The sequence below is a fragment of the Cebus imitator genome, unplaced genomic scaffold, assembly GCF_001604975.1.
Source record: "Cebus imitator isolate Cc_AM_T3 unplaced genomic scaffold, Cebus_imitator-1.0 Scaffold8, whole genome shotgun sequence".
Classification (NCBI taxonomy): Eukaryota; Metazoa; Chordata; class Mammalia; order Primates; family Cebidae; genus Cebus; species Cebus imitator.
In genome coordinates, this window is record NW_016107323.1 from 3310936 (window position 1) to 3325614 (window position 14679).

Here is a 14679-nt window from a genome sequence, read left to right on the forward strand (position 1 = left end):
CACGCCCATGAAGCCAGCTGTGGGTAAGAAGCTTGGAACATAATGACAAGCTCAAAAACTCAGATCAACACAGGAAGAGAAGCCTCACAATTCCCAGGGAGAGAAGTAGGGGGCAAGATCATTGGAAGTATTTAAATTATTCTCTTGTGTTTCTCATATTCTGTCCTAGCTGAGTCCCATAGAGCTGAATGTGCATTACATTAAATCAGTACAAGATCTAATGTACAAGATTTTCTCCACTAGAGAAGTTATAAGGCCGAGAGGCTCCAAATCCAACCGTAATTACATTTTTGGATTTTTGTCAAGGATTTATTATAATTTAAAACTCAGATTTCAGTGTGCAAAAAGAAAATGAGTATTTCTATTTCTTCATCAAACCAAAATTTTGATCTGCCCTTAGTCTTTTGCCAAGAGTGATAGACCAAATTTGGTCTACCATGTAATTTATAGGGAGAAAACAAGCTGTATTACTGTGAGTTCTGTAAGTGGTTCAAAAAAGGTAAGTTAGAAAAACTAGGTGTAATAATATGTTTTCTTCAAATAAAATGTTATTTTACTTGCTAAAGAAGTTGCCTTTTAGACTGTGTTTTTTTTTTTTTTTTTTTTTCTGAGGAAGTCATGAACATAACCTGAGCAGGGAAGATTTTATGTTATGACTGTCTGAACTCTCTGAGCAAGAATGTGATACAAGGCTCATTTTTGAGGGAACTGCCTTATATTTTACAGCACTTTTTTTTTTTTGAGATGGAGTTTCACCCCTTTTGCCTAGGCTGGAGTGCAATGGCACAATCTCGGCTCACCATAACCTCCGCATCCGGGGTTCAAGTCATTCTCCTGCCTCAGCCTCCTGTGTAGCTGGGATTATAGGAGCATGCCACCAGGCCCAGCTAATTTTGTATTTTCAGTAGAGACAGGGTTTCACCATTTTGGTCAGGCTGGTCTTGAACTCCTGACCTTAGGTGATCCACCCACCTCGGCCTCCCAAAGTACTGGGATTACAGGCGTGAGCCACTGTGCCCCGCCCAGCACTCTGTGTTTTCAAAGTGTTTTTATACACAAGTCAGGCTGAGGGCAGTTGGTCAGGTAATTCACCAAAAGGTTTTCAGATAACAAGTTATTTAACATTAAAGTAACAGAAGATAGTATTTCCAGCATCTTCTTTTATCTTAGCTTGGGTCTCTGATGTTACCCCCACCCCTTCCACATCAAGGTTTGTACCCCAGCCCATGTTGAAACTTGCTTTGACAAAAGTTGCTTCCTGGTGGCTTTGAGAGTTACATATCTGAACTTTAAAAGAAGTGTCATGCCTAGGGTCAGGCACCTGGTCACTCAGGTACAAGGAACAACTACTACCCTGACTCATGGTCACCTGCTCCAACTTATGTCACAGCACAAAACAACACTTAACAAATCCTTACAAAGCGACAAAGGAAGTAATGCTGCCTTGTGTCATTGTCACAGAGTTACCAGAAGTTTGGGGGATTTGGGGGTTCATCTTTCTATTGTGGAGTTTTTAGGGTGCTGATGACAGTTGTGTGGTGGTTGTCATTTGGCAAGAATTGAAATTGGAGGCTTCTGTCATTCTGATTACATATCCAACAAATGACATAAATAAGGGCATGTTTGTAGGGAAGAACTCAGGCGGGGACAGCACTTCTGTTTAATCTCTTAACCTGTATTAGGTTGTATATTTTAGGAGAAGAGAGGAAAGCGGCAAAAGGAGGCACAGATACAAATTCATACAGATCACAGCTAAGTTTGGCCACAGTGGTTTGCCAGATAGCTTCAATAACTAACACTCATTGAGTGCTTACTGTGTACACCATTACATACTTCACATGCTTTATTTTACTTTATCTTCACAATAACCCAATGAAATAGCTATTGTTAACCCCAGAGACCAAGATCCCATGGGTAATGAATGTCAGAGGCAGGATTTCCATAAAGAAGTCTATGTTGTAACCACTGACCAACTGACTTTCTACCCTGCTTAAAAGTTGCCTGTTGTTTTTCGTTATTGTTTTTGTTGTTGTCTTTGAATGGTGGTGGCCAATTTGCCTCCACAATCCAGACATAACTTCGGCACTAAACAGAAATACTTTATACAAACTTCAAGTAAGTCGTTCCTGCATGAAACTATTTCCCAAGTAATACAGCACCGATTTACACCTGGCAGAAGGCATGGTTTTGATGTGAGCAGTTAGGGGAAGCTTGTTTCCCTACTCCCTCAAGCACGCCCACAGCAGGAGTTGAGCAGCAGGCCAGACAGCACAGAAGCCCTCCTGGGACTGGTTGTTTACATTAACCAACGTCGAAACTTCTCCCGAGATAGGTACTGCCAAGAACCCTAGAGGAAGTAAGATGCTGTATCTTTTGCACGCACCCCAAGTCTTCAGAGGGCCTGGATGGGTGTGACTCCCAGGAGCTAATCCTCCCGAGCAGGTGCAAATCTGGACCCGTGTTTATGTGGAGGTGTAGACGAAACTGGAGATGACGCGGTTAGTCGCTGACGTGCGTGGGAAAGCCCACCAGCAGCGGTGTTGGTCGGGTTGTCTCTGTGTGGACAGTGTGGTGGTGCGCACCCAGTTTGGATTGCCCTGTCTACAGGTGTGTGCAGGCATTCAGTGTTCCATGAGCGGCCGGGAGCTCGCAGCGTGATCCACGCCAATGATCCCAGGAGCCCAGGGGATCTGTCCCGCGCTCCACTAGAGGCTCCGCCGGCTGCTTCGCCTAGTCCGGCCCCCTCACCCCAACGCCCCCGCTCGGCCCCGCCCCCAGTGCCCCGGCAGGTCCCGCCCCCAACGCTCGCCGCTCCGGTCGGCGGGGCGGCCTCAGTTCCGTAAACACTTCTCTCCCCGCCCCCGGCAGCCCGGACCGCACCACTCGCCGCGCGGGGATAACGTAACCTCTCGCATCCGAAACACCTCCCATCCGAGCTGTCCTCGGCCTCTCTGGTCCAAACATGACGGAGACTATTTCTTTAGTAGGTTCGGTCTGTAAGAACTCGGCTATCGGACCCTGAAGGGCCCTGAATCCCCTCGCCCCGTCGCGCCGTTGTCCCCCCGCTCTCCGGTTTTGTGATGGCTGCGCCGTGGCGGCCTCTCTAGAGTCCCTCGGGGCCCTTTAAATACCGCGTCGGGTCGGGGGGGAAGGCAGGGGCTGGGGGTTGCTGGGTTGGTGAGTTTTCGAGGTGATTGTGCTGTGCTTGGTGAAGGGACGCCCAGAGTCCTGACCTGGGGTCACTCCGTCGCTGTCCTCTTGTCTGCGTGCGAGACTCGGTGCGTATCCATCACGGGGGAGGCGTCGCCGGCTCGGAGGGAACCGGCCGGGGCCAGCAGAGAGGACAGCGCTGTGCCGAGCAGCCCAAGGGCTCCCCCCATCTCGGAACTCCATCCTGAGACGGCGGGGCCAGTGGCCATCAAGCTTGGCTCCCAGTTCTTGTCTCCCCACTCCGTGTCCCTTTTTTTGACGTCGAACTGCTGTCCCGCGTGGAAGCAGGGAGCGGGGCACCGAGTGGCCGCCGCGGGTGTCGGGGTGGACACGGACTTCGCGCCCCGGGGGCCGTTTCGCCGCTGTTTAAATCCTGCTGGACGGGTGCCAGCGACTTCCCACCCTCAGGGGTCCAGGGCGCTCCCTTCCCCCGCACCCCTCGGCCGGGCTGGAATGGGGAACTGAGCCAGGGTGGAGGCAGAGCGGGACCCGCAGCGTGTGTTGGGGATTTGTTGCCGTGGTTTCCCCGGCACTCTGCCTCCGCCATCCTCTCCTCCAAGGGTTTGTTTTGACAGGAAACGTGGTGCTGCTGGGAGGGGAGGGGCGGCCAGAGGACGTGGGCGAGGGCGTGCAGACTCCTGCTGCGTCCCCTTGCCGGGACCTTCGGTTAAGGGGAAGAGGTGGAGAAATGCCGATGGGGCGTGGGCTGGAACCCTGAACCCTCAGGGGTGGCTTGTGTGTCCCAAAGCTGCTACTGTAGGTGGCATCACAGGGGGTAATAGCAATGATTTGAGGTAGTACGTGGATGAACATAGTTACTTGTTTTTGTCGCTATTAAGAAAACCTGTTCCATTATGTAAGCAATTTCACAATGACAGAGTTTCCTTTTAAAATAAATGTATTTAAACGCAAAAATCTAGCCGCGGTAAAGAGACGTGGTTACTAAATTCTAGTATAGATAAGGAGGGAGATGTAGAAATAGTCCTGAAGAGTGGTACTCAAATGACTGAAGTTTGGGAAATCTTAGATGGTTGTCCTTACACCTTAACTGTGAAGAAACTGAACAAGTTGTCCTTGTCCCCAGTGGGCGTCCCAGCACCCGTGGTCACCAGCCCAGTCAGGGACTTTGCTCTTCTTAAACCTGCCATGGAAAATGAGTTTTTCACAGTGATTCCTACTTGAGGAGGCTCCCTGCCGTGGTCCTTTTCCTCTCTTCTCTAGGGATTTCATGCATCATCCTGACAGCCAGTGGAAGTTGTCTGATTTGAAGAGGCCCAGGGCTGAAGATACCCAGTCATGTGTGGAAGCAGCTTCAATGCCATTTTGTGAGAGGTTGAGGGCCCCAGAGGGGCAAGCACAGGTATTAAAACAGACCAGCAAGTGTGGGAGGAGGGCTTTCAAATGTGAAAAGTACCTAGGAATCCTTCTCCCTGATGCCGTAATGCCATGTGTAACGTGAATATCTGCTTTGTAGACAGTGACTGGCTTGTTGGCTTTTATCTAGCTCTTTGTTGGTTCTAATTTGATGAAGACCAGTATTGTCTGCATGAATGGTATAGGCTCCTATCCCTCTACTCTATGGTTTTTGCTTTGCTGTGGATGAATAACTTTAGCACTGCTATTTGAGACTGATTCTAAAGCAGCATTTTGCAGGAGATGGAAGTTTTTCACATCATCTGCATTTTTTTTTTCTTCAGAGCCCAGACTTAATCCTCTGACTCCCTTCTCTTTACTACACATATGCGAAGGCTTGTCCTTGCATCTGACCTTGATCTGGTCTTAAAGGATGATACCCACTAGATGTTTCTTGAAATTTCTTTTTTTACATAAGCTAACCTTAACTGGATGGATTCCATTCCTCAGGGCCCTGCTGTGTAATCTGAATATTTCACTCCAAGATATTTATGACTTGTACTCGCTGTAAGCAGTTAACTCTTTTGCTAATATGTGGGTTTTAACTAGGGATTTTGCAGTGCATAAAGAATGGCTCCCTGCTAGAGGATTTTCTGTCACTGTAATGGGGTGGTAGAGAATTATTTGGGGTGATGTACTCCTTCAGTAATGCCCTTTACAGACTAGCACTTGAACAGCCATACCAGGGTAAGATCAGCTTGCTACCACATGTGCAAGTGTCCACATGGTGATGGGTAGATCAGTTTGGCAGAGTGGGAGTGGAAAGAATGAGCAGCACACCAGATTTTCTCCAGCCATCCTGGACTGGTAGAGAGCATGGGTTTTAGGGATCTGCTGCCCGGATTTGATTTGTGCCTCTATCCTGCCGTGAACCCTTGGGCAAGTAATGTAACCTCTCTGAACCTCAGGATCTTATAAAATGGGGATAATAATGATACCTTAGCTAACAAGGTTATAATGAGGATTCAAGGAGATAAAATACATAAAAAACGTATAGAGCAGTTATTGAGTGCTTATTATTGAGGTAGTAATAAGCAGTCAGTGACTGTTAGTTCAAATTGTTATTATTTGCTACAAGTGAGTTTCTTTAAGCTCCTGGAACTGTTTAAGTCTTTGCTAGTTTGAATTTTTGGTGCCTTGGAAAAGCATTGAGGTAGGCATTAGGAATTGGAGAGGAGAGTCATAACTTCCACCAGCAGCTTAAAATCTAGTGGGAGACAGGCATGCACACAACAAATGTAGTACTGTAAGTGACTACATAATGGGAATATGAGTAATGCCAGGGAGGCAGAAAAGAAGGAAAACTCGAGATGTCTTATGAATAGGAGTGTGGCGTAATTAGTTCATGCAGCTATATTCATTGAGCTCCTGCTCTATCACAGCCAGGGTTCTAAGCTCTAGCTGGCTCACTTAGATGCAGTGAGTGTAGCTATCAGGGAAGGTCACATCGGAGTTGTGACATTAAATTTCAAATCTCAATGACAACAGGAAGCCAACCACAAGGAAATCAAGGAGAGTAACATTCCAGGGAGAGAGAATAGCAGATGTGAGTGCTCCCAAATAGGAAGTTTGGCATGTCTGAGGAACCCAAAGAAAGCTGTGGCATCTGGATCATGAAGGGTTAGCAGGAGAGCACTACAGAATGAGGTGGGCAGAGCTAAGATCACAGAGGGTTGTAAACCATGGCCCAGAGACTTAGGAAAAGGGAAGCCACGTAGTGATGAACTCTTTTTTTTTTTTTTTTTTTTTTTGAGATGGAGTCTCGCTCTGTCACCAGGTTGGAGTGCAACGGTGCTATCTCAGCTCACTGCAACCTCCACCTCCTGGGCTCAAGAGATTCTCCCGCCTCAGCCTCCCAAGTAGCTGGGACTACAGGCATATGCCACCACACTCGGTTAATTTTTTTTTGTATTTTTAACAGAGACAGGGTTTCACTATGTTGGCCAGGCTGATCTCGAACTCCTGACCTCGTGATCCACCCACCTCAGCCTCCCAAAGTGCTGGAATTACAGGCATGAGCCACCACATCTGGCCAGGATGAACTCTTAAAAAGGATTCTCTATTTTGCCTCTTCTGGAGGGCTCTGGCCTATTTTCTGTTTTATTTTCTAGATACTGTTCAAAAAGGACATCAGGACAAATTTCACTGCCTAGAAGAGTTCTTGTAATAGAGTGTTATTTAAGCTATCACAGTGGTGGGCACGATCAGAATTTCAAAACTGCAAGAGGCTGGACTGTTCTGAATTTGAATCTTGAAATTTCAGTTCAACCCGTCGTCTTCTCCTTTAACCTTTTATTTGGAAATACTTTCAAACTTACAAATAAAGTTGCAAGAATAGTACAAAGAATGCCCTGCTGTCTACCTTTTACTCAGATTCACCTATTTACATTTTGCTCTATGTGCTTTATTATTTTTTCCTCTTTATCTTTCATTTGAATCACTTGAGGAAAAGTTGTGTGTGTCATGGCCTTTTATTCCTAAATACAAAAGCACAATACATTTTGACTCCAGTATATTTAACATTGGACAACAGACAATAGATTAAAATATTGTTAACAGAGGTATTGACTGACTGATACTGTCCTTTATAGCATTTTTGCTTCAGTATAGTGTCAACTGTTACACTCAGGATCAACTATTGCACTCAGTTATCGAGTGTTTTTTTTTTTTTTAATCTGGAATGTATCCTCAGCCTTTCTTTGTTTTGTGTGACACTGACATTTTCGGAACTTGTAACTTCTTCTGATAAGAATAAAATAATAGTTGATATCCGTCAGGCACTTATTAGGAGCTTAAGTACTTGACAGATACTATTTTAGTTAGCCTTTACAGCACTTCTGCAAGGTGGATACTATTGTTTCTATTTTACAAATGGTAACTTCTCTGTTGCTAGTCAGTAAATAATGAAGAGGAGCCAGGATCAAGAACCCAGTCCACCTAGCTCCAGAGCCAGTGTTCTTACGGCTTCAGTGACATGTATTATCATCAGTGTTTCTTTGCAATCCTGAACCAATAAAGAACTATTTGCAGTTAGAGTTGCGGCAGAAAGGAAATAAGGAAGTAAAGTTGGACACAAGCTGTGGAATCACAAGCAAATTAAAAAGCAATATTCTCTCTATCTGTAGTGAGATACAGCACTAGCCCCTTCAAGTCCCTGTACCCATTCACACCTCTTTTTAATGTGTCAGTAGTCTTACTGCCATTCATTTATTCAACAATAAACATTTGAATGCGTGCTGCATTCCAGTGATTGGTCTCAGAAGAAATGACATAATATTATCCTTATTTCATAAAGTGATGGAATAATACAATCAAAAATGTGAATATGACAGTACTTAATTTTCTTCGAATAGTGACCTGCTATCATGTTGGAGGCTTTGCTTGGAGTCATCTTCAATCTTTTCTGTTGACTTTACTTTTGACCAGTGATTAAATCCTCCAGGTATGAAGAGTTGTGATGTTTCTGAAAAGTTTGATTTACTTATGGGTTGCAGTAGCGAAGGTTAGATAGGTCTAAGTTTGCATAAGGAGTATTACCTTTCTTAGAGAAATAGCCTGGTTTCGTTGTCATCAGTCTAAGAATTTAAAATAGTTTTTAAAGCAGTCTAATTACCCTCAACCCTTTTGAATCAAGTAGCTTTGTCCCCAGGTGACTTACCTGGAAACTCAAGACCAAGAAACATAAGAGCAGGTGTGAAGGAATTTGTGGAAGACCATTCACACAGTGATGGGCCATTTGCTTTCGGTTTTTAGCGTCAAACAAGTGCCAGGACTTCTGTTCTATGTTAACTACTAGCCTTGTTTGTCTGTTGAAGGACATGCTATTATCATCCTGACATAATATTGTTCTTCCCTCCAGGGTGTTTAATTCCTGAGGCAATGATATTAACAAAAAAGCAAATGATAATAGAAAACATTTGTATACTGTTTACTGTGTCAGTGACTGTTCCAAACACTCTGCATGTATTGAAATCTCACACCAACCTTATGAATTAGGTATTCTTAGTAAGCAATTTTTAAAATAGACTCCTGCTTTTAAAACAGGCAATTTTTAAAATAGAGTAATAGTGGACATTTTGGCTTCAAATACAGGCTTCTGCTTGGATGCACTAAGGCCAAGTTGTAACGTGGAGGCTTCTACTCACTAAATGAGAGTTTCTAGACATTTTGAAGCTTTTAATTTTCCATTGCAGCCCTGTGCCAGGAACTCTACCTCTATGAATTCTATGTCTGCCACTTTGGTGACAGTGAATTGCTAGAAGAAAGGGTAGTTGCACATTATTAAGCATGCCTGCCATAAGCATACTTAATTTCTCAAAACTTCTAGTGATACCTCATGGAACTCTGGGTTTGGAGCATCTTATAATTCCTAGCTGAGAGAAACCTTATAACTGGCCCAACCTCTCAGAAAAATGTGCCTAAAGTCACACGGCACATTAATGACGAACCCAAGCCACAAACCCTAGACTCCTGACTCCCAATCATTTTAATCTTTGCACTTTTCTGCCTTATTAAACACAATTAAGAAATCTACCAAGTGTGCTATCCAACTAAAGTAGAAAAATGAAATGGACAGTTAAAACTATTAAGCTAGTTCATAAATTCCCATGGCTGGAAGCTTTTATTCACTTTCACTTGGAAAAACAGCCAGAGCTCATTTGAGGGAACTGCAGTAGAGAAAAATTAAGAATAGAGCTTGCATAGCACAGCTGTTATATTACAGGGGAATAGCTAGAAAAAAACATGACTTAAAGTAGAAACAGACGTTAAGATATTCAAATAAGAGCATGACAAAGACCTGGGAATTTTGAGGTTTAAATCTAATAAGACAGGCTTAAGAGTAGAGTCTTAGGCCGGGTGCGGTGGCTCAAGCCTGTAATCCCAGCACTTTGGGAGGCCGAGGCGGGTGGATCACGAGGTCAAGAGATCGAGACCATCCTGGTCAACATGGTGAAACCCCGTCTCTACTAAAAATACAAAACATTAGCTGGGCATGGTGGTGCGTGCCTGTAATCCCAGCTACTCAGGAGGCTGAGGCAGGAGAATTGCCTGAACCCAGGAGGCGGAGGTTGCGGTGAGCCGAGATCGCGCCATTGCACTCCAGCCTGGGTAACAAGAGCGAAACTCCGTCTCAAAAAAAAAAAAAAAAAAAAGAGTAGAGTCTCTGCTCTAGGGCTTGGGCTTTGGCAGGACCAGGCTGGTTAACGTGTCGTGGTATCAGCTTGCAAATGTTCTGTTGAAGCTGTACCAGATGAGATTCAGGGATTCTGATTTAGCTGACACTGAATGAATGCTTGTCATATACTTGGCACTGGTCGTGGACAAGACACAGTCTCTGCCTTATTAAGGAGATTCAGAAGTAGTCATGGGAAGAAAATAATAAGGGACTAATATACAAGGAACTAAGTGCTTTCATGGAGATGTAGGGGATTTGCTGCAGACATACCCAGAGGAGTGCTATTAACTTTGGCTGGAAGCAAGGCTTCCTGAAGAAGGTAGCATTTTCAAGAAATGCCATCAGTGGGACATCAGATTTTGGCAAAGAGGACGCAAACTAGAGGGGAAGGTGAACATTCCATTTAGGATTTGGGGTTTGGTGACAGTGAAAGGTTTGAAGTAGCCCCTTTCTTCTGTCTTCTCTCCCCTTCTCCTGAGCAGATTGGAGTTTAAACTCGGATAGAATTTAGTCTTCATGGGTTAGAGGAGGCTGTTTCACCACTGAGGATGCAAGGGCTCAGGACACATTTATAGCCAGTGTTCATGCTGGGTGGCTTTGGGATTCTGGGATAAGGCGAGTGTCTCCACTCCACTCCTTGCCCTTTAGCCTGCAGAGGTGGACTCTAGTGGTTTCCTGCTTGCAAAAGTGGTAGGCTCAGCAAGGGTACATTTCTGTGGCGGGATTGAGGAAGGTTGTTTACGTGAGACAAGGTGCAAATGATCTTAGGCCTTCGACCCTTATTAGATCCCTCTTAGACTCATCCTTGTCCCCCCTCACCACCCAAGGAATTAAAAAAATTCCTGAGACATTAACAAAGAAAGCAAATGATAATAGAAAACATTTGTATACTGTTTACTGTGTCAGTGACTGTGCCAAACACTCTGCATGTGTTGAGTACCCGAAATCTCACACCAACTCTATGAATTATGTATTATTAGTAAACGTATATGTGGAAACAGGCAATTTTTAATAGAGTAATTATGGACATTTTGGCTTCAAATACAGGCTTTTGCTTGGATACTTCTTTTTCTCTCAACAAAGGCTAATCCCTTGCTTTCCCCTCCCCTGATCCTGAGTCTGCCTCTCCTTGTGCTTTCTCAACAATGCCTTATTTTCCCTTTTCCCACCTAATAGCATTCAGTACACAGTTTTAGGTAACTGGACTTGAGAGCCACAAGAATAGGGCCTTGTCTTTGTTCAGTGACTTTCCCTAGTGTGTAGTGCTCAGAAGGCACTTGTTGAATGTTAATGGAATCATTGAAGAAACTGAAGGCATTTTCAGACATACTATACATAGTTGTGGTTTCACATTCTGGCATCCCTCATTGCATGGGCTGGTTCAGGTTTAAAAGCACTCAGTGAACTCTTCCTCTTCTTATTGTCCATCCAGGATTTGAGGTGCCTTTCTCCTTGGGCCTAGGTTTCCCCTTCAGTGTCATTAGGGTCAGCTCCCGGGCCCAAGGCCTGGTCATCTTATGTGCCTGTGATCTGCTTTCTGGGTAGTGCCCAAACTTGACGGCCTTACCCTGGGAGGAACTCTGATGTCCCAGAAACACTGGACATAGACACCAAGGGACTGGTTTTATCGTGTAGTCAATCCCCTTATCCCTCTGAGTTTGTTTCCCTACTTCTGAGTCAGGATCCTACATGCTTGTGCCCTCATGGGGTTGTGATGGGTACTCTAAATTGTCAAATGCTAACTATGTATCAGGTCTTATTCTTCATGTCACAGCAGTTCATGTGAAAATGGAGAGGGAAAAGCTAAAGACTTGCCAGCCAGAGGTTTCATACAGTCTTCCCCTTTACCCAAGCAGTTCACAGAAAGCATAAAGAGGGTGATTTCACAACTACTGAATCTGAAACAAAGCAATAGGAACAATAATAGCACTCAAATAACATTTGAGTGTGGCGCCAAGCTCCTTAAATGGATTCTCTTCTATTCAATGTTCTGGCAACCCTATGAGCGATTAGTCTTTCAGTGCAGTTTCACTGTTAGGTAGGTGGTTAAGTGCCCTCCCCAAGGTCTCATGGCAAAAGACAGAATGAGTGATCTGACCCAAGTCCCACACTCCTGCCTTCTCATGTTTCAGCAACCCAGGAGGAGAGAGCATGTGTCCTGCATTTTTTTAAAAAAGGATCTGTCATTGCTTAGAGCTTCACATTTATAGGGGGTGTGTCCTGAGTAAGCTCACACCTATGGCTGTGGAATCCCTTTTCAAGAAGGCAATCTTAACGACCTAGTGACCTGGCTTAGTTGGGCCAAGGTGCTGGGGGAAGGATGAGGTCATCTGGGGGCCTTTCCAACACAGTGACACTTGGGACAGCTGTCTACACTGGAGGAAACATTGGTGCTGCCTGTGGAAGTACCACAGAACATTGACACAGGGTCTGTTTCTCTGTGCAGGTGCTACTTTTTTGCCCACCCTTAAGTGACACAAAATGCCCTTCAATGGTGAGAAGCAGTGTGTGGGAGAGGACCAGCCAAGCGATTCTGATTCTTCCCGGTTTTCTGAAAGCATGGCATCGCTCAGTGACTATGAGTGCTCCAGGCAGAGCTTTACAAGTGACTCCTCCAGCAAATCCAGCTCTCCTGCTTGTGAGCCAATGGGGGAACAGGGGTTGGGGGTGGCAGGGGGTACTTCTAGTTATGTGTTGGATTTGAAAACTCAGAAATGCCTGAGAGCAACAGACTTTCCCTTTTTTCTAGATGCACCAGAACAACACTGCAGAAGCACTGCAGCTTTCCGGGACACATTCTCAGAAATAAATAGCCACTCAAGTTTACAACCTACTGATTTTTATTTTGATCACTGCCTCTGATCTGCTTTGGTCTGACCATAAATCAGGGCTTCAGCCCCGTCTGTCTTTTCTCCCAAATGGCAGAAAGCCATTCCTTGAGGTTACTTCTTAGATCCATGCTCAAGGATAAATGCAAATTGGTCATTTCTGATGATTCCTGACTTACACTGAAGGAAACTGGCCTTCATTGAAAGGTCAGGAAGGAAGTGAAATAATGTAAAGGGTTTCATGTTGATTTCAAAAATATTGTGCAAATCACCCCAGGAAGGTGCCCACGAGGATAATTACCACATTGGGGGTATGAGAAAGAGTTAAAAGAGAGGCCACAGCAAAAGGAGGTATCTTTTTCCCTTTTTTGTGTGTAGAAACTAGAGATGTGTAAAGCAGATGTGTTTGCCTTTTTTTTTTTAATTGGCACTTTAGTAAGTATAACACCTTTAACTAACAAAGCAAATGTGAGAAAAAGTGACTGATATTTAATATGACAAACTGTCCACTTCTTATAAATTGCTTCATTTGTATTTTAAATTTTTACATTTTCATTTTTTAAAACTTAGAAGATACATAAGAATAGAGATAAGAAAACATTGCCTATGATATCACCCAGAGACGACAGCTGGCAGTGCTTTGCCATATCTTTATCCTTCCCATAGACATATGTGTGTATATATGTGTGGATTCTTCTCACTTTGTATTATAACTAAAACATTTACTCATGATTATGTGTTTTTGAAACATTTTTTTTGAATACCCATTGCTTCGTCAAGTGAATATACTGTAAACTTAACCATTGAGTGATCATTGGACATTTAGTTAGTTTCCATTTTTTTGCTGTTATAAATAGTGCTTTATGAACATCTTAGTGCATGAAGCCTTTCTGGAAAGCCTTTTGGTTATCACTGGATTATTGGACCAAAGTATATAGACATTTTTTTTTTTTTTTGAGACGGAGCTTCGCTCTTGTTACCCAGGCTAGAGTGCAATGGTGCAATCTTGGCTCACCGCAACCTCCGCGTCCTGGGTTCAGGCAATTCTCCTGCCTCAGCCTCCTGAGTAGCTGGGATTACAGGCATGCGCCACCATGCCCAGCTGATTTTTTGTATTTTTAGTAGAGACGGGATTTCACCATGTGGACCAGGATGGTCTCGATCTCTTGACCTCGTGATCCACCCGCCTCGGCCTCCCAAAGTGCTGGGATTACAGGCGTGAGCCACCGCGCCCGGCCGTAAATAGACATTTTTAAGGAGAATCTTGAGTCAGAACTGGCAAAAGAAATTGACAGCAGCCACCTCAGGTTTCTGTACCTTTTCTCACTCTTTATACTGTATATGGGGTTGGCACATCTGACATCAGGGTACCTAGACATCCTGAAGAAGGGTTTTACCAGTTCTGTGTATCACCCTTCTCTTCTTCCTCCTCTTTCCCTATTCCTCCTCCTACTCCTCTTCTTTTTTTTTGAGACAGAGTCTTGCTCTGTCACCAGGCTGGAGTGCAGTGGTGCCGTCTCTGCTCACTGCAACCTCTACCTCCAAAGTTTGTTATTCTCCTACCTCAGCCTCCCGAGTAGCCTGGTGACAGAGCAAGACTCCATCTCAAATAAATAAATAAATAAATATTACAGTTTTAAAAATCAGTTATTTTATGTTGAGTCTACTTAATGAGACTTCTGAATTACAAAATAAAAAATAATCTTATCAATCTCCTATACATGTAATAAGTGCAGGTTTCAATGGGCACTAAAAATGAGGTAATTTAATTTTTAAAATTAACTTATGATAGGCCTGTATCAATAAGATGGTCTCAGAAATATTTGAGACAATATTATCAAATACGGTAACTGAAGCTATTGAAGGAGTTCTTAATTTCTTGAAACCTTTATTAGTGGGGGAATTCACCTATTTTAGTATTTAGCATTATTTTAATATTTAGTATTTAGTCTCCTTACTTATAAAACTCTGAAGTATATACATTCTGATAAATTAAACTTTATCTGCATCAGGATGCTTTGTTGGATGACAACTTCTTTTCCACAACATCAA

General features: G+C 44.0%; 1 protein-coding gene across 4 annotated transcripts in view; it reads left to right on the forward strand.

The window, feature by feature from the left end:
* Positions 1-2852: 2852 nt before the first annotated feature.
* The window catches only part of TCP11L2 (t-complex 11 like 2), a 46979-nt gene continuing 35152 nt past the window's right edge, over positions 2853-14679 (forward strand). The window contains exons 1-3 of one of the 4 annotated variants that reach the window (XM_017540771.2): positions 3065-3278; positions 4432-4570; positions 12246-12437. In XM_017540771.2, the coding sequence (XP_017396260.1) occupies positions 12281-12437 (157 nt within the window). In that variant the 5' untranslated portion in view covers positions 3065-3278; positions 4432-4570; positions 12246-12280. Of the gene's footprint in view, positions 2984-3056; positions 3279-4431; positions 4571-12245; positions 12438-14679 lie in introns of those variants that run through there. The other 3 variants (XM_017540778.2, XM_017540795.2, XM_017540760.2) reach the window with 3 other exon arrangements.